Source organism: Chrysemys picta, chromosome 8, assembly GCF_011386835.1.
Source record: "Chrysemys picta bellii isolate R12L10 chromosome 8, ASM1138683v2, whole genome shotgun sequence".
NCBI classification, from domain to species: Eukaryota; Metazoa; Chordata; order Testudines; family Emydidae; genus Chrysemys; species Chrysemys picta.
In genome coordinates this window covers 104,633,607-104,659,775 of record NC_088798.1, presented here as the reverse complement: position 1 = coordinate 104,659,775, position 26,169 = coordinate 104,633,607, and the positions used below count along the sequence as shown (strand labels likewise).

Below are 26,169 nucleotides of genomic sequence, written 5' to 3'. Positions count from 1 at the left end.
CCAGGGGTCCTAAATGGAGCCTGTACAGGCCGCATGCTGCAAGCGCAGCTGCGGGAAGGGCCCGTGTCTCTTTTGGGGATGGGGCATTGCAGGGGAATAAGCCCTTTGTGGCACTTGGCTGGCAGATACCCCTTGTGCATCAAACCTGCCTCTCCTGGTGTTCTGGATACCAGCCTGCCCCTCCTCAAACCCATCCTGCCTGTCTCTGAGTTTGAGCCCTCTCCGTCTGTTCCGAGCCGTGCTGGCTGTCCTGCCCCTTGCCGTGCCCGTGTCTGAATCTTGGAGGGACACAGCTGTCCCTGGGCAGTACGTGCCAGAGGTTTTGCCCAGACATCCCGTGGCAGCGGCAGGCACGTCTCGCTGTTGGATAGTATCAGGGGGTAGCCGTGTTAGTCTGTATCCACAAAAACAACAGGGAGTCCAGTGGCACCTTAAAGACTAACACATATATCTGGGCATAATGCCTGCAACTGTAACTTTCACTCCATGCATCTGAAGAAGTGGGTTTTTTACCCACGAAAGCTTATGCCCAAATAAATCTGTTAGTCTTTAAGGTGCCACCGGACTCCTTGTTGTTTTTGTTGCTGTTGGATAGTGACCAGGGCTCCGTTCGGGCCTTAGTTTCACCCCTGGCTTGTCTGAGTGGTGACGGTGGGAGGGAGGGCCAGTGAGAACGCGGGATTTTCCAGGAGGTAGAAAGGTGGGGATTTTGTTTCTTTTAATCAGCATTCGGAGCAGGAGAGGAGAGAGGGCCTGGGTGGTGGCTGTGCTCTTCACCTGCACCATGTCCAGGCTTCACTTGGTTTGTCTGCACTAACTCTGGATATCTGCCTTCTCAGCCCCCTTCCAGCTGGGCGTGTGCCCCACTACTCTATGCACTCTAATGGCGCCCTCTGTCCCTCTCCACCCTTAGGCCCTGGAGGAGGCCCTGAATGTCCAGGCCCCTGCTTCTGCCCCTTCTGCACTCAGTAACGCCACGGAGCCGGGCGGGAGCATGAGACCACACGAGCTGCTGACCCAGAACGAGCTCCTGAAGCAGCAGGTAAGGAGGGATTTTCTCTCACTCTAGTTCCCTGGGCTAGCTAAGGCTGCAGAGAGTGTGTGAACTCAGACCCTGGGAAGGGTCTCGGGTCTCTGAGCAGATAGCCCCAGCCTCCCCTCTGCTTAAAGGGCCAGATTCTGCTTGGATTCCCACCAACGTGGTCAGCTCCGTTGACGTTCCTCTAGCTTTACTCTGGTGTAACTGGGAAGAGGCTGTAAGGAACGCCATTGGTGGTATCTGACCGTAGCCCCATCCGGGCCTCGGCTGGAAGTGCCTGTGACAGGGTGTCACCGAAGGGGACACAGCAGGGTGCCAGGTCTGACATGAGTTTGCACTGTTGGGGGTGGGTCTCATTTCTCGAAGGCTCGGTGTGAATTCTTCAGTTAGCTTGGCATGAAGAATTTCCACATGCGCTCACAGGGAGGGCGCCTGCCCTGCCCCCCCCCCGGGCCCTGCGGGAGGTGTCTGACAGGGCCCAGTGACCCTCTCTGCCTCTTCTCTCTGCCAGGTGAAGATCTTCGAAGAGGACTTCCAGCGGGAGCGGCGCGACAGAGAGAGAATGAACGAGGAGAAGGAAGAGTTGAAGCAGCAGCTGGAGAAACTTAAGAAGCAGTTAACAGTCTCCAACAACCAGGTAGGGCAGTGGGGTGAGGAGTGGGGGAGTAATGCTCTGTGCTCTGAAGCTAATGTCAAGAGGCGTTTGGGGGACAGGGGAGACAAGTCCACCCCTGAGCCTTCAGCTCTGCCACGCGATGGCGTCTGCTATATGCATGGATGCGTTGACACAGCCAATGCTGGGAGAGTGGACTGGGCACAAGTGAAACCCACTGGCAGATGGAGCCGGATCTCTCGACACGATCCTTCCCTGACCCCCGTTTGTGCCGATCGGCCAGCGAGCTGGGTCTTTGCCTCCTGACCCTGGAGGGATCCAGCCCGTCAGTGTGTGGTGTGGGCAGTTTGTTCACCTCCATCCCATCTGCACGGAGCAGTGAAGGCCGTGCCAGCTGGGGAAGGGGAACTCGTGTGGGAGAAGATGGCAGTTTCCAGAGTGCTTTGGGGTCAGCAAGGGCTGGGGGGCAGAGACAAACACAGGAGACAACGTACATTCATAGTGTGCAGGGCCCTGCAATCCCACGGGCAGCCCCACCTAGGATGGCGATAGCCCCGTGTCCCCAGTGCAGGAAAGCTTACGTCAGCCAGCAGCGTTCAGGTCCACGCTCCCACCCGGGTCAGCTGAGCCCCCTGGCTCCCCTCTGTGGGGGGGAGGGGTATGTGACGAAGGCCTCCTGCGAGACCTGGCTTCCCACCAGCCCCGAGGGCCGGTCACTCAAAGGTTATTGAGATTAAGTTGTTTTCTTGCCTCTGTTGTGGCCTAGAGCCAGCTCCCCCCAGCCTTGGGGAGCTTCGTGCTGAGGGGGGTGGGCGGTTTTGTCTGTGAGATTTTAAAGATCCTCGTGGGAGTAGCTGAGAGGCCTGTGCGGAGGAGCCCGGCTCCTCCATCACAGTCCCAGGCAGCAGCTGCTCTGTTTGCAGAGTTGCAGAAGCTGCCCCCTTGGGGAGATTTGGGGCTGTCCTCCGCTGTCCCTCTTGCCCCGGCACGCAGCCCAGCCAGTCAGTAGCTCTGGGGGCAGCCAGGGGTGGGAGACCCACAGGAGCCTGTTGGCATCGGGGGCGCCAGGCAGGGCTTCCATCAGTGCTGATGAGGTGGCTCTAGGTGCTTGACCCCAGGGACTCCTCCCCCTGCATTTGAGTGGGAGCTGCCAAAATTCCCCTGCCTTTTGGGCCGTAACCCCCCACAGGAAACAAGCAGCCACTGGCTGCCAGCGCCCGTGTGGCCGTGACCCAGACCGGCCTGCGAATTTATTTTAAAGCCCCTCTGGGATCATGCTCCGGACAGGCCGGCATGTGGCCAGTGAGGGCGGGGGCAGTGGGCGCTTTCGGTGCTCCGGCTCGGGCCCCAGGTTCGGCCCCAGCGTGGCTGTCAGTCGCTGCTACCAGGCTGCCCCGCCCTCGGCGGGCAGGAGTTCTGTCCGGCGCATACCGGCGTCCGCGAGGGGGGGCCGGTGCTGTGCCACACTCTCCGTTCTGACCCCGCCTCTCCTCCAGCTGCGGCTCTTCAAGGACGACTGTCAGCGAGAGAAGGAGGAGAAGGAGAAACTGAAGAAGCTGCTGAAGCAGCACAAGCAGGTATGGAGGGTGGTGGGCGGAAGCAGCTCTCCCCTCGGGGACGGGGTGTTGGCCGGAGCAACGTGGGGTTTTTCTGGGGGCAGGGGGGTTGGAAGGGGAGCAGCGTAGGCCAGGGCTACCCGGGGAGTTGGGTGCCCTGGCTGTAAACACCCCTGCATGCTGATGTGCAGCTGTTCGGGGGGCTAAGAAATCCGAACGTGTGGCAGAGTTACCGGTGCGCGTCCTGCCCCCAGCACGGAGGGTGTGTCGGGGCGTGGTTGGGGGGGGGGCGTGTAGCCGTAGCAACGCTGAGGTTGCTGTAGGTGATGCTGGGGGCTGAACCTGCCCTTGGCTGGTGCCGGGATCAGAGGACATGAAAGGATCTTACAGGCACCTTTGCCTTTGCCTAGGATCTTGTGCCAAGTGCATCTCGGCCAGAGCCGAGGACCAGGGCTCGTGGTGTACAGATGCTACCATGACCGGCACATTAGACTTGCACAGCTGGGCGGAAGGGGGGTCTGTATAAGCTGGGCTGTCTTGGCTTTGTTCCTGAATCTGCCTGTCTGCCTCTTGCAGGTTTCTGGAGAGAGGCTGCACCCAGAGCCGGTCCCGGGGCCTCTCGGCCCTGCCTGCCCCATGTACCAGTTCCAATATAGCCCTCCAGTGCCCCACCACGTCTACCGTGGCTACGAGGACTGGCAGCAAATCCGGTACCCACCTTCAGCAATGCCGGGCGACCATCCACCAGTGCAAAACTTCCACCACTTCCCTCCTGTGAGTACCATCTCGGGAAGGCATAAGGCTGGGCCAGGGCGGGGGCCATCCTGTAACCATCTCTGCTCCTTGCACGCCCCTCCCAGCCTCTCCTGCAGCGTCTGGATGTGTTTCAGGCAAGGTGGTTCCTGTCGCCCAATCCCCAGGTAGCCTGGCCACCTCCTTCCACCCGACCCCCTGCCAGCCAAGTGTAGGCAGCCGCCCGCCCACTCGCTATGGGCCTCATTCCTTATCCCAGAGGGAGTGCAGCTGTGCACACACAATGCGTGTGCAGTCAGCATGACTGCGTGCGCAAGTCAGGGACTGCACGCACTGCTGGTGGTCCACACATGGTGTGTGACTTAATGGCAGAGCCAGGGATAGCCCTCAGGAGTTTGTGGCTCATGAGTCCATGAACCATCTGCTGGACTCCGACCACTGATGAACTAAAATGTCAGTGTCTGTATGTCTGACCTCACTGATCTTTTCCTCTCCCCCATCAATCTATCTAGGTGCTTATCTGGCCCCCAGCACTGGAATATCTGAGATCCTCACATTCTTGAATGCATTTATCCCTGGGAGGCAGGGAGAGTCTATTACCCCATTGTACAGAGGGAAACTGAGGCACCAAAAGACTGCGTGACTTGCCCAAGGTCACACAGGAAGCCTAGTGGAGATGGGAATTGAACCTGGATCTCCCAAGTCTTGGGCCAGGGCCCTAACAACTGGACTATCCTTCCTACATCCCCATCTGCCTCCTGCCAAGTTGTTCTGTACAGAATCTGAGACCCACCTGTTTCCTGCCCTCCCTCACGCTGCCCCGTTCTTTGCTCTTCCTTTCAGCCAGAATACACCTGGCGCCCACCTTGTGCTGTGTCCAGGGCCCAGAACTCCCAAGCAGTGGAGGGAGTGAAACCACTGCCCAAGGAATCCGGTAAGGAAATGCTGCTCTCACACGCCAGGGGTTACTTTCCTTCTGCTGAGAGTGGCGCTGCGTGAGAACCCTGGACAGCTGCCGTTCGTGTTGCGGCTCAGATGGGCACTGAGTACTGCAGTGCATTGAGGCAATGGGCTTGCCCCCGTCAAATCCCATCTGTCACCAGCTTGGCATTGGTTTGCCCATGTCCCAGACCTGCTGCACGAGGAGGATCCGGGGGCTGGAGCGGACCAGACCGAGGCGCTTTGGGAGAGTGCGGTGTGGGGAAGCTTGCACGCTACTCCCTTGCCCTCACCCACCTCTGCCAGTTCTCAGCCCCAGGAGCATGGAAACACCTGTCTCGAACCTGAGAGTAAAGTTAACTAAAGCCTGAGATGGCCCCTGACAGCCCTCTGGCGCAGCACGTGGCAATACCATGGGATGCTGCTGTGATCTGTTTAAACTGGCTCTAAATAGCGTGTGTACCAGGAGACCGGAGCGCTACTTACGCAATGTGGGTGTGCTTTCTGTCTTTCAGAACCTGCAGGGCTTGGGTTACCAAAAAAACAAAGGCCGGTTTAGCTGTGGGCCAATGTCAGAAGAAGAGGGGGCGGGGAGTGTGCGCGCCTGAGTGTCTCTAGACCCTGCCTCCTGCTAGTTATCCCTGTTCACACACTGTGTATGTAACAGCAGATCCTTGACGGGCTGGGATGTCTCCCTCCGGAGCTGCTGAAGAGAGAACGCCCTGTGCCCTGCGGAGCTGCTGAGGAGCAAGTCGCGTGGGTGCGTCCTTGGAATCCCGGCCTACAGGGGTTGTGCAAATGGCCACGTGTGGTGATCTTGTTCCTAGCCATGTCGCTTGGGTTTTAATTTGATTCCCAGCCTTGCATTCTGCAGCAGCACCTGCTGGGAGCCTCCCATTTCCTATGTTTCAACAGAGCCTTCGGTGGAGGATTTTGCTGCAGCCTGGTTTTGTATTTTAACGTGTATTTGCTGGCTGACCCCAGAGACTTTCCCCGTCAAATAGTGTAGGTGGGAGAGCCGCCCCATACAATCCCATGACGAGCAGAGAGGCCAGCTGAACAGATGTCTGATACCCTGGATAGATGGGTGGGGAAGAGGGTTTAATTGTTTGTTGTTCTTTTCATAGTTAAAAAGAAGCCAAGCTGAAGCTAAACTGAATCCATTGGTTCATGTCATTTACCAGTGAGCGCTCTGGCTTGAATGGCTTTTAAAGTGTCCCGAGTCCAGGGCCCAAATGTAAATGTCTCTCGACGCTCCATTGAAACTCAGGCGTGTAGCGCTTGCCCCATGTAGATACTGTCCAGCCCTCTGTACATACATATACATACACACTCGCTGTCTATAGAAGATGTGGCAACCCTCATTCTCTTATTAGATTGACCTCACAGTCCAGTCTCTGAGTGATCAGGGAGCCACAGGCCTATGGTGTGCAATAACTCTGCCTTTATTGCTCCCGGGGAGCAGGCTGTGAACTCTACCCCTCTTCTCCCACATCCCCAAAGCAGAGCTAACGAGCCGCCTTTCAGTAACGAGTTAAGATTTTAGGGCCTGATTCAGCAAAGTACTTTAAGCCCATGTCTAACATCAGGCGTGCTTTGAAGTCCGTGGGACCTCTCACCTGCTCAAAGGCAAGCGTGTGCTTAACTACCTTGCTGACCTGGGGACCCGAGGGAGAGGAGGAAAACCTGATGGAAGCAGCAAACAATAGACAAGTTCATTTGTGGGCCCAGGCAGACCTGTTCTACTCCGTCCTGTTCTATCCTACTGCAATGTGCCCCTGGGCTTGCCCTGCCCGGGGTAGCTGTTGCGAAGTGCTGGGGTGTGCTGAACAGGAGGCGCTGAGTACTTGCTGTTTAGTACTGACAGTGGCTTTGAAGGGGTGACGGGTCTTCCAAAGAAAAAAATGACAATGACACAAGGTCTGAGGACAGGAAAGGAATGGCTGGGGTTCCGATCCCTCGGTCTCCCTGAAGAGGCTAACGTGTCTGTTCTTATGCGTGCGTATTGTGTGTGCAGTGTATTGTTGTCTGTAATTAATCTGCTGTATGTTAATGTTGACACGCAAATGGTAATGTGTACTTTGGGGGGCTCTCGCCCCTCCTTTCTTGTGGATGTCACTTCCCCTCGTTCCGCCAATTCCCTGTTAGCTGCTTGGGCTAGTTCTGGGGAACAGTGGACAGATCTCTGCCCTTCTCTATACTGTCGAACGATAACTTGAAGGGAAGGGGAGAAGAGGAGCTTTTCACCCCATCTTCTCTGCAGAGAAAACACCCAGCTCATTATCCCCCACCTTTTCCTCCCCTACTCCCTCTGCTTGGGTTTCCTTTCTGGGATGTGAATGGACTCCGGTCCCCTCCAGATGCTGACAGTCCCTGGAAAGGGACTAACCCCATCAGAGGGAGGTGCTGTGGGTTGTCGTAACCCTGGACAATTGTAGGACATAGGGGGGTAAATTCAGGAAGTGAGCAGTATGATGGAGCACCCTCAGCTCCCTAAAACATTCGTGCTTCTTTAGCCCAAAGCTGGGGCCATTAACTTGACTGTTGTCCGTGATCACATGGCACCCGTGTCCCCAAGAACCTGTATCTGGCCATCGCTGGCATGTGACTGAGGGTTTCAGACTGTCAATCTAACAGCGCTGTATTTAGTGGGCTGCCTCTATCTGGTTCATAGGAGCGGCCCCATGGGCTTCCCAGGCACTGTTCACATGTGCAAAGCAGTGGATTTGGCCACGGGTGTGTGAAGACAAGGCTACCAATGTAACCCAGGCTAATAGAAGCGGTTCCTTGTCCGGTTTTAGTGGCTGGTCCATATGTAGAGATTTGAGTCTGCTTCTGCCTCCGAACTAATGGACCTGCTCTTTTAGCTCAAAATCTGCCCTGCCTGCCCCAGACCAAAGGGAGAATAACAAAACCCAGCTCTGGAGGCCGTACTAATCCCATGGATACGGCTCTATAGCAAAAGGGACACCCACCCTGCGTACAGTGAGTGAAGCCTGTAACTAGCATACGCGTGCGTAAAAGGCTCCATGATTTGATCTGCCCTGACATCAGTCACTCGGCTCTGTGGGTCCCCTCGGGTCCTGCTGGCTTCCTGTGACTGTCCAGTTCTGCACCCACCGCCCTGTGTCTAGTTTTTTTCCAGGGTGGCTCCTAAGCAACCCAGCCTCTCGTTCCTTTGCTCTGGTTGCGCCCTGTCCCTTCAGTTCCCTGTTCACGTGGGTTAAATCCCGTTCCTTACAGCTCTGGATCTAGGCCTGGATTCATGTCAATCGTGTATGCGAAAAGCCAACCTTGCTCCAGATGAAAACTAGTCTGAAGAGTGACGTCCCCGTAGGGCTCTGCCCTGGGGCATTGGGATCCACCATTAAATGTCTAGTTCTAGCTCTGGGCTGCCTTTCTAGCCGATGGCTCTGTGTTTACTACGCACAGTGACCCGCGTTGTTATTGCAGCTGAAAAGGGGTGAGGGGGCTAGTTTTAATTACCCCAATCCCCATGGGTTCCCCACATGGAGAAAACCATTTCCATGAATTTGGGATGTTTCGCCATCCATTTTGCCCACACGTTTTGACATGCTAATGTTTTAAACTGATACAAATCCAGCCACTCAGCCTAGGTTTTGAAATGCACCCTGTATAGCAAATATCCTGGAAAACAATACCCCTCCATTCCCCCAGGGGGCAAACGTCTACCCCAGAGACGCATGTACAAATCTCTGACACGGGTTGCTTGATTGGTTGGTTTCTGTGCAGAAAAATTATTATGAATTGTAACGATAACTATTCCTTTGCAATACTCCTTAATAAACTATCTGGAGATTTTTCCACCCCAGGCATTGTCCACTGTGGGTTTGCTTTGTCTCCTTGTGTTCTCAGACAGCGGCGCTGCCTAGCAAAGGGGTCCCGTCTTTGAGCGAAAACAGCGTGTTAGGCTGGCGTCCTAAACTGAATAGCCGGCGGAGTTTTGCTCTTGATCACAGCGCTTCTTAACTGGCAATTGCCAAACTTCCCCGGCCAGAAACGACTCCCTCACACCCCTACACGCGTATCATCTGCTACTGCAGGGAGCTGATTGGGTGCCTGTCTCCCCACTGTGCGTAGGGAATTCAGATGGGGAGTGGGGGGGGATGCTTTTGCATGAGCAGATAATGGCTGGAGAGGATGGGGGGGCTTCCTTTTTTGGGAGCAGAGCTTTCCATGTTGCTCTGGGCCTGGCACACCTCCCTCAAACCTGCTCCTAGCTGTACAGGTGGAGATGGAAGAGCAAGGCACAATGTCACCCCAGTCCCCTCAGCCAGTATCTGTCCCAGGGTGGACACAGCCCCACTCCTCCTAGGGCTGCCCATAGGGACACCCAAGCGCTTCCCCAGCCTCAGTGCTTCTTGTGGTGATCACCAGTCCAGCGAGTGGCTTAGATGGAAACCGGAGAGGGAGGGAGCTCTTCCTGCACCAGCCCACAAGAAGGAGGGGCCAGTGGTTGGGGTGAGTCCGGGACTCTGCTGCAGACTTCCTGTGGGACCTTGAGCAAGTCACTTAGTCTCTCTATGCCCCATCTGTGAAAGGGGATAAGAGCACCTGTACTGAGGGCAAGTCCATTAAAGACTGAGGCACTCGGGTACTCAGTGATGGGGGGGCCACAGAAGCACATATGGCAGGGAAAGGGCTGCTGCGCCCCTGAGTCCAGGAGAAGAGGGGAGTTGTGCTTGAACCCTGCCCAAATGCGAGGTCAGAGCCATCTGACTGGGGCATCTCTGGACCCAGTGTGGGGCCTGTCCCTATCTGCTCTACCAGCTGGTGTGGGGCATGGGTAGGTTCGGCCCCATGGCTGAGGAAGGAGAGTCCTTTGACGCTGTGGCCGGAGCGTTTGTGATAAACAGGAAGAGGCAGGTTGGACGTCAGGTGCTGTGAGACAGAGACACCCTCACTCCCCGGGAGGCTGAGGGCATTGGCACCACCGAGCTCTCAGCCCAAGCCAGCTGGTCCCCTGTCGCTGTCACAGGTAGGGTGAGGACCCCAGGGCCCTGGGTCCCCTGGCAGTTGCAGTGTCTGAAGGGCCCTTGTCTATGGGCTCATCTGGGTAGCGTCTCATGCCTGGGATGACAGGAGTTGGCGTTGGAGCCCAGGAGAGGAGGAGATGATGGAGCCAAGAGCTGGGGCCCGGCAGAATCAAGTGCCAGATGGACTCGCTGGCTCATGCCCTTGCCTCTTGGCTGAGAGGAAACCCCCCAAAACTCCTTAAAAACCAAGCGCCCCCTTGCATGTTTGCACAGGTGTTTATTTTGCATTTCTACAGCTCTACACAGGCTGCGGGGGTGGGAGGAGAAGCTGGGTTCCTGGGAGAGAGAGGAGAGCACATCCCTGCACAGGAAACTGCAGAGCGGCTTGAATGCACTGGAAGGGCCGCTCTACGCCCATGCAGGCTTGGGACAGATCTACCCTTTGGGGGCTTGCAGACCTAACCGTCATGGTGATGCATTCTCCTAGCACCCAGAGCCCATGCCCTGCTCTCACACACGCCCGAGATTACACACTAAGCCACAGCAGCTAGAGAGAACTCGCCCTCTAGGGAGATCAGGGCTGCAGGAGAGATTCCAAGGGGCACGTTCCAGGTGTGGAAGGCTTTGTGGGGAGGGGTGGGACCAGGCACATTATCCAAGCCCATCCGTCACCGAGGGCTCTCCTGCCAGGTCAGGGACAAGAGCAGGAGCAGCCCAATTTACGGGGATGGCAATGGCAAATATACAGCAAGATCAGTTCTAAGGGAGGAGGGCTGGACTGCTAAATAAATAGTGATGAGTGGCTTTCAGCAGGAGTCTATTCCTGAGGGAGCAGCGGAGAGGGCCGGACCCTGTACTTGCAAAGGGTCTTTCCCCTCCCCTGAGATTTCCCCTGTCTGTGTTTCTCTAGGAAGTGGGAAGCTTGGCTATTAATGAATCTCTCCAGAACGGAGCGGGTGGCAGTGGAGAAGGGCAGGTTAAGGATGGCAGACAGGTCTGATGGCTGCAGCGTGGGGAGGTGACGCCACATGGCGATGGGTGACTGGGGTAAATCAAATGTCATTTTAGGCAACTGTGTTTCCCCAAAACATGTTGCAGGACCGGTCTATAGGGAGTGGCGGTCAGGGCCGGTCTCTACAGCGTAGCACGAGCGTGCGTGCAAACTAGTCTGTAGAGGCTGGTGCCTTTCCTAGCAGATTCCACCCGTATTGGTGTCATAGCAGAAGAGATTTTTGTATCCAGGGATTCAGCTCTTTGGATGCATTGCATGGAGATTTTTGGCTGTGGATAAAGCATTGAGTCCCACCCCCACCCCACTGCTGACATCTCTACATTAGTCTTCTCTGACCAGGGGCAGCCTCCTCTGGCCAAAGACCCGCCGCTTCATGTAATCTATGATGTCATTCTTCACCACGGCCAAGTTTGTCCTGGGGCCCCACCTCATCACGGGCCGCCCCGTCGGGCCAACCAAGAACTTCTCGAAGTTCCACTTGATGTCATGGATCTTCAGGGGCTCCCAGAAGAGCCTTTTGGGGTCGCCGAAGCTTTCCACCACGGGAGGGCAGGAGTTCTGCAAGGAGAGGGAAGGATGAGCATCAATGACACTGTGGGCTGGGGAAAGCTACCCTGCCCCCACCTCCTGCTCCCCAAACCAGGTCTCGGGAGAGGGCGTTTGGAGGCACGCACCTTCAGGAAGGTGTAGAACTTCTGCTCCTCCTCCCCGTTCACATCCCCTTTTTGAAAAAGCTGGAAATTCGGGACAAAGCCGCCCCCGGGCCGGACGTATCTGAAATCAAAGGGAGAGAAGAGTCAGGTTCCGGTTCAAAGGAACATAAGAACAGCCATACCGGGTCAGACCAACGGTCCATCCAGCCCAGTATCCCGTCTTCCGACAGCGGCCAATGCCAGGTGCCCCAGAGGGAGTGAACCTAACAGGTAATGATCAAGTGATCTCTCTCCTGCCATCCATCTTCACCCTCTGACAAACAGAGGTTAAGGACACCGTTCCTTACCCATCCTGGCTAATAGCCATTAATGGACTTAACCTCCATGAATTTATCCAGTTCTCTTTTAAACCCTGTTCTAGTCCTAGCCTTCACAACCTCCTCAGGCAAGGAGTTCCACAGGCCCATCTTCACCTGGCATGGAGACAGTGATGAAACTGCTGCTCCTGCCCATACACGCTGCCCGGCCGGCGGAAGCCAGGCCTAACCCCTGATCTAGACACAGCAGGGACCTGGTCAACAACCAGCCTTGTAAACTGTTTTCTAAATGGTTACTGGTCTACGCGCCCAGGCGGGCTGTGTGGGCTGGAACCATTTTTAAATCACTCCCGTGTACTGTTACGCTGATGCTGCTTCAGATGCTGGCATGATGGGGCCTCAGCCTCCCTTCCCCTACGTCACAAGCAGCAGGGAGGAGCCTGGGCCTGGGGGATGCAGCCTGCAGGGTCAGCACACAGTTATCCGATCGCAGCAACTGCATCTAAAGGACGGGACCCAGAACCACCTGCTTAGTGGCTGGGGCCAAGCAGGAATTGTCCTTTTGCATTCCTGCCACACACTGACTGCGCTGGGCTTGGTTCAAGACTGATCTACACTCCCGAACCCCTGTCAGATACTGTGCGGAACGGCTGGCTGTAATTACCCTTGGGCTTAGCGTGGGTTCAGAGACGCAATAGGGAATCCATGCCCGTCTTGTGACTGATCTCCGGTGTATCCACTTGACTAGGCACTGCCCGTTTTCCCCCCCTGCCCCCGCCCCCACAAGGGCTCTCAGGCCCCTGTGTCACTCAGCTGTCGACTCACTTCAGCGCGGGGAGGATTTCGGCGTTGTCGCCAGGTTCTTGTTTGCCAAATTGGTTGCTGGGGAAGGCCAGGATGACGAGTCCGTGCGACGCCAGCTCCTTCTGTAGTGCATTCAATTCTGCGCACAAGAAAACCCCACCAGGGACGGGTTAGTCACAGCGAGCGATGGGAGCTGCTCCCCCGGTGGCTGAGCCGCACGTGGCATCACCACGCAGCCGGTTGGCGTTCGAGATGGCACAGGGGAGGTGGGAGAGGGCTCCCGTTCTGTGCTTCTCCCAGGACTCCGAGGCCAGGATCAGACCCCAGGGGCAGAAGTCCTGGCATTTTCCTTCAGCAGGAGTGAGCTCTACGCCATCGCATCAGCCTCCCCTCAGTCTTCCTAGCTGCAGCATGGGTCTCCTGGGACTTGGGCCCCGTCTGCGCTTAAACCCCTCTCTCTCCCTGTCTCCATTATAGCGTTGTGGCAAAGGGGAAATCGCTGGCACTCAGGCATGCTCTGGCCATCCCTCCGCTCCGTCTGCCCCCGAACACCCCTGACCTGACCCCTGCACCAGCAGCGGCTTTACACTCACTCAGTGGGGTTCCCCGCCCCCCATTGCCATGTCCTCTTTCACTTCACAACCTTCCTTTTCTCTTTGGCCTATGCCAGGGTCCCCCCGCCCCCAGTGTCCTGAGGTGCACAGAGGTGTCTATCCCAGACTCCAGCACAATCTCCTCCTCCTCCTTCCTCCGGGCAGGGGATCTTACCCAGGTACTGCATGGTGAGTCCTCAGTAGGTAGCCACGTTCACAAAGAGGATCATCTTCCCTTTGTACTTCCCGAAGGGGATGTACTCCTGTCCGTCTATGGTGACGGCCCCATACTTGTAGATTGTTCCCTCCACCGAGTTGTAACAATCCACCTGGAAAACAGCCAGGCAGAGCACGTGGGAAGGGGCAGGGCTGGAGAGGGGCAAGCAACAAGGTCTGATGACCAGCGATTAACTAGCTTCTTTGGGTTTTACTCTGTTTCCTGAGGAGCTCCAGAGCCCCCAGTTCCTCTCCTGGCTTCCCCTTCACCCGCTCTGCCCGGCGGGAGCCAAGGCACACTGCTGGGATCCTCCGGTGTGGCCAGGTTTGGTTTGGCTCAGGCGAGGATGGGGACAGCTGTGAGGTTCTGATCTGCTTTTAGAGTCTCAATCCGGTCCCCACCACCAACCATGGGGAGGTTTGTATCCAGGGATGATCTACTTCAATCCTTCCTCTTCCTTTCCTCCCAGTCCTTCTCGCCTCCTCCTCGACCCCTGCCTTCACTGCCACCTTCCCTTCATCTCCTCCACCTCCTCGCTGGCCCCACAACCGTTATTTCATTCCTCCGCTTCCCTTCTCCTTAGCTCTGCTCCTGTCCTCAGCCTCCTTTCCCCCCTTCTTCTCTTCGTTCACATGCTCCCTTAGCCCCTGTCTCCTCCAGCCAGCCTCCACCCCTCTCTTCCGAGGAATCTGCAGACAGGCAACATCCAGTTTAGGGAGGGGAAGGGGCCCAGTGGGACGCCATCCCCTGCCCCAGAAAAGGGCTTTGCGATTCCATGCTATTTGGTGCATTCCCCGAGAGAGCAACGTTCAGGTGACCCACCGGGAAGTGTGCATTCCAGAACCCCACCTGTGCTCCTCCCCAGAGTTGGGGCAGCCCCATGGCACTCCCTGGTGTGTCGGCCAAGACAGCGGTTGTCGCATGGGAACCTGGGTTAGCCGCATGCAGAGAGGGCGATACGGTCTACTGGCAAGAGGAAAATCTTTTCCATGGTTCCCCCTGTTTGAACGCTGCCCTCCTCTTTCATTATACCCCTGCTCGCTGCAAACAGGCCTGGCTTATCGAGGCACGAAGGAGCGCGCAGGGGCGCTCTCGGGAGTTAAGCCCTAGTTTACGTTCTCCTTTGCGTTCTAACCGACCCATGGGCGTGCCTCTCCCACTCTGGCTCTGCTAAGGGGTTGGATTCAGAGGTGCTGGAATTAGGGGGGCTGCCGCACCCCCTGGCTTGAAGTGGTTTCTGTCAGATGCAGGGTTTACAGTTTGGGTCAATGGTTCTCAGCACCCCCACTATATACATTGTTCCAGCCCCCCCTTTAGGATTTGTCTCTGGCAGCCTTGGTTGGGCTCCGTGGATCGCCTGGCCAGGGTTCTAACGCAGACTCTTCCCAGACCAACCGGCAGCCAATGCTGGGCTCTCGCACGGTGTGCTCATCCCACTGAATCTCAGAAATCGTGTTTGACACGCACCGGCCTCCCACCCAGCGCCTCTGACGTTCCAGGGCTGCAGCTGCTAGCATGTTTACTCCACCCAAGCAGCAGCCACAGAACCACAGCTGGGGAGGGAAAGGACCAAAAATAGCCACCGTGTGTCAATAGCGAAGAAGAAACCCTGCGCCTCTTTCTACTGCTGCTCGCCCCTGCGCAGGGAGAGGTGCTGACCCGCTCACGCTGCCCCATCCTGTCCATGTACGAAGGGCCGGGAAGATTGCTCCGAGAAGGATTGCTGAGTTACAGTGGCTTGCTACTCCTCACTGCCCGGCTCCTGGCTGAGTGTCTGTCACCTAGAAACAGGCTGTTACTAGGATCCCGCTCAGCCATGTGTGTCAGGCGGAGCCGCTGGCTCAGAGAGTGGGGAGCCAAAGTGTGCCCCAAGGTGGCCCCGGCTCCCTGTTCACCAGGACAGATTTAGAGAGACACGGAGAGGGGAAGGGACCTTTCTCATCAGGACGAGAAACAAAAGCAAGTCTAGCTGCTCACCTGGCAGGGGAAGGGCCCTGGCATGAGAGATTGCCTGCCCCTGTCCCTACAGCCCCCAAGAGGGTCTCAGGAAGGAAAACCTGCTCCTACAGACTCTAGGATCAAAATGCCAAGCACACAGCTGGCTTCCAATTCTTCTTGTGTAAGCACCAAGTGCCTAGCCCTTCAGGCTGTGAAGGAAACCTTCCCCCAGTGACCTGAGTAACCAATGCAGAATGGATTCCCTGAGTCTGAAACAGCAGCTCTGGGAGGGGTGAATGCCCATGCACCTCAACTAGTGTTAACTCTTAAGCCTAATGATTATGCTCCACGACCCCAGGTTTTTCCAATAAGTTGAGTCTTGCAAATGTGTATCTAGTTTATACAATCACAGCAACATTGGGTAACTACCCATGCCAATGGCCAAGCCGACAATGAGCACAGATTCATAGATTCCAAGGTCAGAAGGGACCATTGTGATCATCTAATCTGACCTTCTCCAATGATTAATTACTCTCGCTGTTTAAAATGTACATCTTATTTCCAGTCTGAATTGGTCTAGCTTCAACTTCCATCTGCTGGGTAGTGATATACCTTTCTCCGCTAGATTGAAGAACCCATTATTAAATATTTGTAGATGCTTCTAGACGGTAATCAAGTCACCTCTTAACCTTCTCTTTGTTAAGCTAAATAGATTGATCTCTTTGAGTCCATCACCATAAGGCAGGTTTTCTGACCTTTTAGTCATTCTCGTGGCACTTCTCTGAACCCTCTCCAATTTGTCACCATCCTTCTTGAATTGTGGACACCGGAACTGGACCCAGAATTCCAGCAGCAGTCGCACCAATGCCACATGCAGAGGTAAAACCACCTCTCTACTATTCAAGTTTCCCCTTTTTATGCACCCGAGGATTGCATTAGCCCTTTTGCCCAAAGCTCATGTTCAGCTGATTATCCACCAAGACCCCCCAATCTTTTCCAGAGTCCCTGCTTCCCAGGATAGAGTCCCCTATCCTGTAAGTGTGGCCGACATTCTTTGTTCCTAGATGGATACATTTACATTGGAAATTTCCACCACATGCGTCTGACGAAGTGGGCATTCACCCACGAACGCTCATGCTCCAATACGTCTGTTCGTCTATAAGGTGCCACAGGACTCTCTGTCGCTTTTTACAGATCCAGACTAACACGGCGACCCCTCTGATAATTTACATTTAGCCATATTAAAATGCTTGTGCCCTGTTCACCGAGCGATCCAACTTACTCTGAATCAGTGACCTGTCCCCTTCATTATTTACCACTCCCCCAATTTTTCTGTCATCTGCAAACTTTTATCAGTGATGATTTTATGTTTTCTGCCAGACCTTGATAAAAATGTTAAATAGCGCAGGGCCAAGAACTGGTCCCTGTGGGACACCACCAGAAACACACCCATTTGATTAGGATTCTCTGTTTACTGTTACATTTTGAGACCTGTTAGCCAACTTTTAATCCACGTAATATATGCCATGTTAATTTTATATCTTTCTGGTGTTTTTAATCAAAATGCCATCTGGTACCAAGGCAAATGGCTTACAGAAGACTAAGTGTATTACATCAACACTATTACCTTTATCGAACAAAACTGTAATCAAATTGTTAAAAATCAAGTTTGTCTGATAGGGTCTGTTCTCCATAAACCCATGCTGAGTTTCATTAATTAGATTACCCTCCTTTAAGTCTTATTAATCAAAGCCCTTAACAGCTGTGCTTGTTTGGGATCTATAATTACCCAGATCATCCCATTTACCCTCTTTAAATATTGGCACATTAGCTTTCTTCCAATATTCTGGAACTTTCCCAGTGTTCCAAGTCTTTTTAAAAATCAGCTTTAACAGTCCAGCAAGCTTTTCAGCCAGCTCTTTTAAAACTCTTGGGTGAAAGTTATCCGGAGGTGCTAACTTAAAAATGTCTAACTCTAGTAGCTGCTATTTAACATCCTCCTGAGATACGAGTGGAATAGAAAAAATGTTATAATAAAATATGACATCATTTGTTTTTTTCCCCAAACACAGAACAGAAATATTTATTAAACACTTTTGCCTTGTCTGAGTAATTGTTGATAATTCTACCATTTCCATCTAGTAATGGACCAATACCATTGTCAGGATTCTTTTTGTTCCTAACATACTTTAAAAACTCCTTACTGTCCTTAACTCTGCTGGCCATAAATTTCACCTTGTGTCTCTTTGCTTCCCTTATCGATTTTCTACAATTCCTAGCTTCTGATTTATATTCATTACTATCCACTTCCCCTTTCCTCCATTTTTTATATATTTTATTATTTGTTAGAGTTGCCTTTACTTCCCCTCTACATCAGAGAAGAAGTGAAGAAATAGTCATGGGTCTAAAACCTTCCAAGGTTTGGGGGTTTTGTACGTATAACCCCAACTCTGAACACCCTGAGTTCTTAAGTTGTTTGCTCAGGTGGCATTTTGTTTCACTTTCATGTTCTCAGAAGGCAAGATGCACTCAAAGTGCTGATATGTGCCAGCTTAACGTCGGTGAACACGGTTTATATAACTGTAAAGTGACTGCTATTTGCTATGCTACTCACAACCATCTCACTGTTGCAGCCCCTGTCTGTCAGATCCATCTGTTGCCTCTCACCATCGTCTTAGAATGAGAGTTCTTTTGATGGCTGGACCACTATTTCATTATATGTCTGTACAGCCCCTAGCACACCAGGGGCCCTGATTCCTGACGGGGGTTCGACATGCTACCTCGGTCTTTGCAGGAGCCCCTACAGAAGGTGTAAGGGAGACAAAGGATTGCTGCACTAATTGTATCTAATTATCTCATGCAGACTGGCATGCATTTCCCCCATGTCCAGCACTGGGTGTCAGCGTGCCTGTCTCTTGCACTTCATCACCCTGCAACCCTTCCTCCTGACACCCTGGGGCATCTAGAATTATCTCCCCTGCCATCCTCTGCCAGCAGGAAGGCAAGGCAGCCTCCACGCACAGGTGGACCCACAAAACCGGGTTAACAGACTGGAAGCCAAACGTTTGTCGCTTTCCCCCTTTCCACCCAGCGCCTCTGATTCAGTCCAAGACGCCCCCACTCCGGGCTTGTGACATCACACTCACTTCCCAGGCGACGGACGGGTGATGCAGAGCAGCAGCCTAGGAATTATGCAGCATTCAACTCTCACGCAAGCCCTGCTTGGGGAGCTGAGAGCCCTGCCAGAGACAAGCATCCAGGGGGAAAGCTCAGCTCGCCTTCCCCACGGAGCTCTGCCAATGCAACTCAAGTCCGAGGCCTGCGCCCTAATCACTTGCCTCCTTGGGCACCTCCCACAGCTCTTCTGATGCCCCTCACTCCGGCCCTACCACCCTCTGCTCCCCACTCGTCCAGTCCTGGCGTTGGCCTGCGTAGAGCTTGCCAGTCACATTGACCCGGGTGCTGGCTTCGTGGCGTGGCCTGTTAGAGATCAAGCGGAGAGCCACCAAACTTGTTCCCAGTGTAACTCGAACCGTGTTTCTAAGCAAGGGATCCCTGCTCACCGAGACAATGACACTGATTAGATGTTTTCCTCTTCCTCTAAGATCCCCAGGCAGCCAGGCTCCGTGGAATAATCCTTCCCAGGGGCCCCAGGGCTCTGCACATGCCAAAAGGAAGATTCACCCTGATAGCTGAAATGGGGGAGCTGCCACAGCGGTAGGTGGGGTGCAGTGAGGGAGCAGGGAGAAGAAAAGGCAGCGTCTGTGTCCCCTGCACTAACGCCGTGTATTTAAATGAGGGAAACCCAGTTAGGCAGAAGGGAAAGAGGGAACCAGCTGAGAGAGGGAAGGAGAAATTACCCCTTTCTCCCGCCAGCAAATCAGTGCATTCCCCTTGTTGGCCTGCTGCCCCCCTGCCCAGATCCCAACACACCAGAACTTTGGGGCGTTGAAACCCAGATCCAATTTGTGTCCATCTCTCCTGATGAGTGTAGGGGAGAGACCCCCAGCCAGGGATGAAGGATGCCCCATGGGACCCAACAGCATCATGCCAAAGCACCGACCCTGCATGCACACTGTTCTCCGGTGGGTTTCCCCTTACCTTCTGTTTCTCCTGCCCCTGGTTAGGCTGAATTAACCCAGCCAAGAACAAGGGGAAAATCCAAGAGCCCCTGAGTCTGCCCCCCATGGCAGCTGTGGGGTGCCAACACCCGCTTCTTGCCCCACGGAGCACAGCAGCTGGGTGCCCGTGTCCGGCTGGGCTTCTCCGTCACTGTCCTCTTCCCCACACTGTGCCACCTTCCAGCACAACAGCAGGGAGAAATAAAAGGCTGAGCTTGGGTCCTCCTAACCAATCACAGTGAGGCAGGGCTGCTACCAGAGCTATTAACCGTGTGGGCCCTGGTGAGCTCCAGAGGTGTTGGAGGGAGGGAGAAAGGGGATTGATTGCTTCAGCTAAGGGAGAATCTGGACTCAGAACAGGCATCCCAACACCCCCATGGCTGGAGAGGTCTGGTTGCAGGGCTTTGGTTCGGCTTATAAAGCTAGGGCCCCCATATGAAATTCGGGCTGGGATCTGAGTGCAGATTATGCTACTTTCCAAAACAGAGGGGAAAGGAAACCAAAGAGCATGGGGTGGAGGGGAAAGGAGATTAACCACGTACCTGACTGTTATGTAACACACTACGGGCCTGGCTGCAGTGCAGCAGGACCTGAACGCCTGGAGATTAGGATCAAAACAATGGAGAAATTCAAGGCTGTTATCTTGGCCCAGCCCGTGAGTCTCGCCCTGGTGATCCCGCTGGACGTGTCCAAGTACAGCCACAGATCCATTGTATCTCACACACCAAACGGGGCATGAGCAGGGACAACCCAGCATTCCAACTCCAATCCCTGCTACTCACGGGATAAGCACACCCCAAGATGCAGCGGGTGGATAAACCAGCTGAGAGGGAATGGGGTGGGGGACAAGGAAGATGGGTACGTTCGCATGGTAGTGTCAGCGGTTAAAGAACTCACGGGGAGCTCCCAAGGGTAGGCGTTAAAATAAAGGCAAATAGTCCTGGGAAGGGTTAGAGAACAGCTGGCATTGGCCACTGTCGGAAGACAGGACACTGGGCTAGATGGACCTTTGGTCTGACCCAGTCTGGCCGTTCTTATGTATAACCGAATGGGAGAACCAAGGCATTCCAATTCCTGTTGCCCGGGGGAGCCCAGGGGAAATTCCTGTGGGCAGTGGCAACTTTTTGGTCTCAATTCCCTGTGTTAGGGCCACTGGCTGCTGCTCCAACTCTAAAGCCAGCCAGAACCCCTGGGACAGAGTGTCCCTCTGGGGACAGAGTGGCTCCTACACCCTCCCACCTCTCAGCTGTTGATGTGAAGAGCTGGGGGGGAAAGAGGGTGTGGCCAGGGCTCCCTGCACCTGTGCTGACCCCCAGCTGCTTGGCAGCCAGTGTCAATTAAAGCACTCCCCAGATTCTGCAGTTTTCACAGGGAACTGGACAAGCAATGGAAGGTCCCAGCGTCAAGGGAGTGCCCACAGTACCTCTGCGCTGTCCTCTGCTCGGGGCACCCAGGGCACCGTGATGGCCCAGCTCCCTCCCTAGAGTCACACACCTACTGCTCTGAGTGGGGAGCGGGATCCTAGTAACCCTAGCAAGCCCCATTAAGCCCTGACAGAGGCCATGCCAGGCCGACACTGGCTGAGTAACTGTGTGCTTTCATCTTGGTCCACAGCCTGCTGTTCTGGGGCTGCCCATCCCTGACAGCTCCTGGTTCTCTCCAGCTGACGGCTGGCCCCTGCCCTCTGCTAAGCAGAGACTCCTTGTCCCCTAGCCCTTCGCAGCCTGCTTTCCACTCCCCATCCCTGAGTTTTCAGCTGCCTCTGGGAACGCTGGGATTATTAACGAAGCACCTGTCAAAGCTGGGCTGCTCTGTTTACACACTGGGTTCCTGCTGGATTGCGGTGTGGCTAGAGAAGGCAATCCAGCGAACATGGGCCTGGGAACAACCCCACCCTTGTTTACTTCTGAGCGGAGAAGAGCAGAAGCAGGGTGGGTGGGATTGTCCCTGGCGGGCTGGTTGCGTTTGGGTTTTGCCGACTGAGAGCAGGGGGCTCCTGGAGACCGGGGTCTGAAACCCCAGGGTTCGGGGGAGATTGTAGAAATGGCTCCAGCTTGGGGTTCCTTTCCATTGGGGGGGGGGCTGGGGTTTTCATAGGAAGGACGTGGTTCCACTGCTCATCTGTGTCTCTGTCATCAGGCCACGAGGTCACTCGGATCAGCCCCCCTATGCTGACATGTAGCCCAGTCCCGACGTCTCCACTACGCTTCCAGCCTCTGCAGTGACTCAGGCAAGCAACCCCGCTGTTCTCCCCCCGGCTCCTTGCCTTGCCTTCCAGCCCCCAGCCCCTTTGTACTGCATCCTCAGCCCTCTGAACTCCCTTCTGCTGTGGGGCTCAGAGCCCCCTCCCCACCGAGAGGTCAGCAAAGGGGCCATCCGGCCACTAAGAGACCAGAAAGCCTGATTAGCAGCTGGAACCCATTAGGGCCCCTATAAAGGCTGCCTCTCAGCAGAGCAGAGGCTGGTGGGTGGGGCCTCAGGAGCAGGTGCTCTGATGGGGGCAGCTGGGGTTAGACGCCTTTCTAGGGAGGAGTTAATAATAGGACTGGCTAATGCAGGCTGGGGTGGGGATCAGGAATTCCTTCAAGCTGGGCTGTAGCAAGGCTTGCCCTGGGAGCCTCAGTGCACCAGGAGCTGCTCTCTAGGGAGCTTTGGCAAACACATGCAAACCTTGAACAGGACCTCCCAGCCCCCCAAGAATACACCCCTTTGCCTCCTCCACTCATGCCTCAGGGCACGGCTGGGAAAACAGAGAGAAGGGATCAAAGCGGCTAAGCAGGGAGGCGCAGAGCCAGCAGGGGCTCTGAAGGGGAGGACAATGACAAGGAGTTTGATGGGGTGGAACATGGGGAGTAGCGGAGGGAGGTGTCCTGGCCAGAGCGACGGGCAACCAAAATGCTCTGACAGCTGTTTTGTCCTGGAGGGGTGAGTGGGGGGCTGGGGAGGCCAAAAAGGCGGGTGCAGGAAGAGATGAGCAGGGGAGATCTCTGGAGGAGATTTGAGGTGTGTGAGGAGAAAGGGCAGACCGGGGTTGAGAGATGCTCTAAACCACGGCCCCATGCAGCTCCCAGAGCCACCAGGGTAAAAGCAGCAAGGTTTGCAACCAAGAGATGAGGTCATGACCTCTGGCCAAGCACAGCACAAAGGAAGTCCCCTCTAGCCTCAGCTGCTCCCTGGACAGCCACAGGCAGCCAGGGACCCGAGTGCCCCCCAGTTTGGAGAAATCAAAATATTTACCTTGCAGTGGATCAAAGTTCAATAGGACGGGTGCTGAAGCAAATTCCCTACCAGCGTCCCTGCAGGGGATTGGTGGAGAGCGGTAAGCTGAGTGAGGGGACATTCAGGGGTGCAATCCAAGTGAGTACTTGGCCAGGTCACGTAGAACTGGGCAGTGACATGGGATAAAGGTCCCTGGGAGGCAGCGATCAGCAAACACTGGAGAGCAGCTCAGAATTGCAGGACATAAATGTGAATCCCTGAACTCCCGAAAAACTAATAGCCCTGGGGTGGCTCCCTCTGCTAGGCCGGCTGTAGCTGTCTGGGCTATAGAGGAATATTCCCTAGTGGGATCCGTGTAGTTCAGGGAGGTGGGCTGAAGCTGCCAGAGAGGGGCAATAAAGATTTGGGATTTTCCTAAGCACTCCGCTTTGGCCTCACTTACGTATTTCCATAGCACCTAAAGGCCCTGGTCATGGGCCAGGACCCCAGTGCGCTAGGCACTATATGATGAGCATTTTTGAAAATGCCACCCTGAATGTTGGGCTCCAGCTGATGGCCCTCCCAGGGGCTTACCATAGCCCCGCAGGGCCCATCTATGTTCAGCTGACACGGACAGTCCCAGGAAGAGACAGGAGCACTTGTTAATGTGCCTGAGAGTTTGCTGCCCTTTGGGACATGCTAAACTGGTTAAGCTTTTGTGTCTTTATCAGAAAACAAAATAGCCTTGTTCACTTAATTCCTACTGCGGGTGAAGATCTCGGGCCAGTGTGCTGCGGTGGACGAGGGTTATGCAAGCTGGGACTGGAGGGATTCTGGCTGGAGAAAGCAGTCTGTCAGCATCTCCGATTTCAGCCAAAGTGCCCTCTGTTTCGGAGGATTACCTAGCTGGAGATAACAAGAAGCATCCCAGGTGCCTCTAGATGCTCATTCGGCAATGACTGCCACAGACCAATCCTGCCAACCTTTAGAAAGGGTAAACAGGGCCACCGGCATAATTATAGGCAGGTTGGCCTGACATTGATCCCAGATAAAAGAATGGAACAGCTGATAAGGGACTTGATTAATAAAGAACTGAAGGAGGGTGACGTAATTAATGCCAATCAACATGGATTTATGGGAAATAAATCCTGTCAACCTAATTTGGTAACATTTTTGATGAGATGACAAGTTTGGCTGATAAAGGTAGAAATGCTGATGTAATATGCTTAGACGTCTGTCAGGCGTTGACTTGGTATTGTTCAACATTTTGATTAAGAACCTTGAACAATACAAAATAAACATGGCACGCATTCAATGGATTCAAAACTGGCTAACTGATAGGTCTCAACATTTAACTGTAATGGGGAATCATCATCGAGTGGGTATTGTTTCTAGCGGGGTCTTGCAGGGACCAGTTCTTGGCTCAATGCCATTTAACCCTTTTATCAATGACCTGCTGGAAGAAAACATAAAATCATCACTGATAAAGTTGGCTGCTGATACAAAGGTTGGGGGAGTTACTGATGGAGAGCAATCTGGATCGCTTGATAAGCTGGGCACAAGCCAACACTATCCATTTCAATATGGCCCAATGTAAAGCGTACATTTAGGAAGAACGTACGTAGGCCGTACTTAAAGGATGGGGACTCTATCTTGGGAAACGGTGATTCTGAAAAAATGTTGGGGTCATGGTGGATAATCAGCTGATATGAGCTCCCAGTGCGACACCGTGGCTAAAGGAGCTAATGTGATCCTTGGGTGTTTATACAGGGGAATGTTGAGTAGGAGAAGGAGGTTCTATCCCCTCTGTATTTGGCACTAGTGTGCGCGCCAATGAAATCCTGTGTCCGGTTCTGGTGTCCACAGCTCAAGAAGGATGTTGATGCATTGGAGAGGGTTCCGAGAAGAGCCACGAGAATGATCAAAGGGGCTGCTAGGAGTGGGCAATTGCCAAGGACAGCAGAAGGCCTAGTGCTAACATTGGCTAGTGCTACCCTGCCCCTGTGATAAGGGAAGGGTGTCAGCCTCTCAGCAGAGAAAGTTTGCAGTGTGAATGCTTTTGAGGGAAGCCAGACACAGCAGAGGAGCTGGCTACCATTGGCTCTGCTAGGACTAGAGTTCCCCCCGAGTCCTGCCAACAGGCTGCTCGCGATCCACTCTGTTCTCCGTACAGAACCAGGTCGGGGCTGTGCAATCCTTTGAGCCAGACCCACCCCTGCTCCCACCGCATCCCGCAGAGAACAGGAGCTCCCAGGGCCAGTCCATGTTCCCAGCTGTGGGTGCAGAGGGCTAAAGCCCCATGGGGTGGCCCAGCTAGTGAGAGAGATGGGCTCTCTGGGCTTGATCAACTAATCTCTCACCCATGCCAACAGGAAAAGCCACCCACTCCAACCACAGCATGTACCTTTCATATCTAGCCCAGGCCTTGGGAAACCTGCCTGCAACTCCCAGCTCTGCTGCAGACGCCCTGTGGAACATTGGACGAGTCATTTCGTCTCCCTGCACCTCAGGCAGGACCGTTACAACCCCCGGGGGCCTCTCCCTCCCAGTGGCTCCCCTCAGGGGCAGAATGTGCCCAGGGCTTGGTGGCACCTGCTACCGTCAACAAGGCTTTAAAAACAGCAGCCCATTGTCGCCTGCTCGGTTTGTTTGTCATTCCCAGGAAAGCAGGGGATCAAAGACCAGCCTCGCCCCTTCCTGAAGTGCAGTCTGGGATTGTTTACAACAGCCCTGGGCCAGCGGAGGTCAAAAGAGACAGGGGTTGTGTTGTGTTTGACCACGACCCTGGCGCCTGGAGCAGAGCCTGCAGAGATGATAGGGCTAGTGAGAGAGACGGGCTCTCTGGGCTTGATCAACTCATCTCTCATCCGTGCCAACAGGAAAAGCCACCCACTCCAACCACAGCATGTACCTTCCTGCCTACAAAACTTTGATAATCAACTATATCTTCCTGTCATTCCCAAGGAGTCTTCCAAGCCTGAAGGAAAGGCCAGGCTAGTGTGGGCTTCCTCTTCTACGAGTGAGATCAGTGCTGATGAAAGATGGGAGCACTGGAAAAAACAACAACCCCTTTATCCACAAAAGGGATTCAGCACAGGCCACAGCACTGTGAGCTTCCCCCTAGCTGCCCCCCACCCCAACCACTGAGCTTCACCCTGAGAGAGGAGAAGCCAGGTCAGCCTCCCTGCCGCCCCGTTCAGTCCTTGGCCTCTCTTCGGAGGGTGTCAGTGGTTTGTCGTTCTGTGGGTGTGGTGTGGCCACCTGCCCAGCAGGACCAGGACCGAGCCCATGGATCTATTCCGGAGAGGCCAAAGAACCATCAAACAGCACTGCCCATGCCCGGCGCGGCTACTGGACAGCCAATCTCCTTTCCATGGCACGGCAGGAGGTTTCTTTCAACGGTGTGTGTGCTGTGCATG

The 26,169-nt window shown here is 54.6% G+C and overlaps 2 protein-coding genes across 18 annotated transcripts in view; one reads left to right on the top strand and one right to left on the bottom strand.

The window, feature by feature from the left end:
* The window catches only part of TNIP1 (TNFAIP3 interacting protein 1), a 45,115-nt gene extending 36,383 nt beyond the window's left edge, over window positions 1-8,732 (top strand). For 4 of the 17 annotated variants that reach the window (XM_008166479.4, XM_005295792.5, XM_024103713.3 and 1 more), the window contains 6 exons: window positions 914-1,042; window positions 1,551-1,676; window positions 3,149-3,229; window positions 3,785-3,982; window positions 4,805-4,895; window positions 5,416-8,732. In XM_008166479.4, the coding sequence (XP_008164701.1) occupies window positions 914-1,042; window positions 1,551-1,676; window positions 3,149-3,229; window positions 3,785-3,982; window positions 4,805-4,895; window positions 5,416-5,459 (669 nt within the window). In that variant the 3' untranslated portion in view covers window positions 5,460-8,732. Of the gene's footprint in view, window positions 1-913; window positions 1,043-1,550; window positions 1,677-3,148; window positions 3,230-3,784; window positions 3,983-4,473; window positions 4,896-5,415 lie in introns of all 17 variants that reach the window. The other 13 variants (XM_065555102.1, XM_005295794.5, XM_065555105.1 and 10 more) reach the window with 8 other exon arrangements.
* Window positions 8,733-10,154: 1,422 nt separating this feature from the next.
* On the bottom strand, window positions 10,155-19,792 carry GPX3 (glutathione peroxidase 3). The gene is made up of 5 exons (XM_005295795.5): window positions 19,533-19,792; window positions 13,452-13,605; window positions 12,705-12,822; window positions 11,584-11,683; window positions 10,155-11,467 (listed from the first exon to the last, which is right to left on the bottom strand). The coding sequence occupies exons 1-5, from the start codon at window positions 19,617-19,619 to the stop codon at window positions 11,231-11,233; spliced, it is 696 nt and encodes a 231-aa protein (XP_005295852.3). The 5' UTR covers window positions 19,620-19,792; the 3' UTR covers window positions 10,155-11,230.
* Between the last annotated feature and the right edge of the window lie 6,377 nt (window positions 19,793-26,169).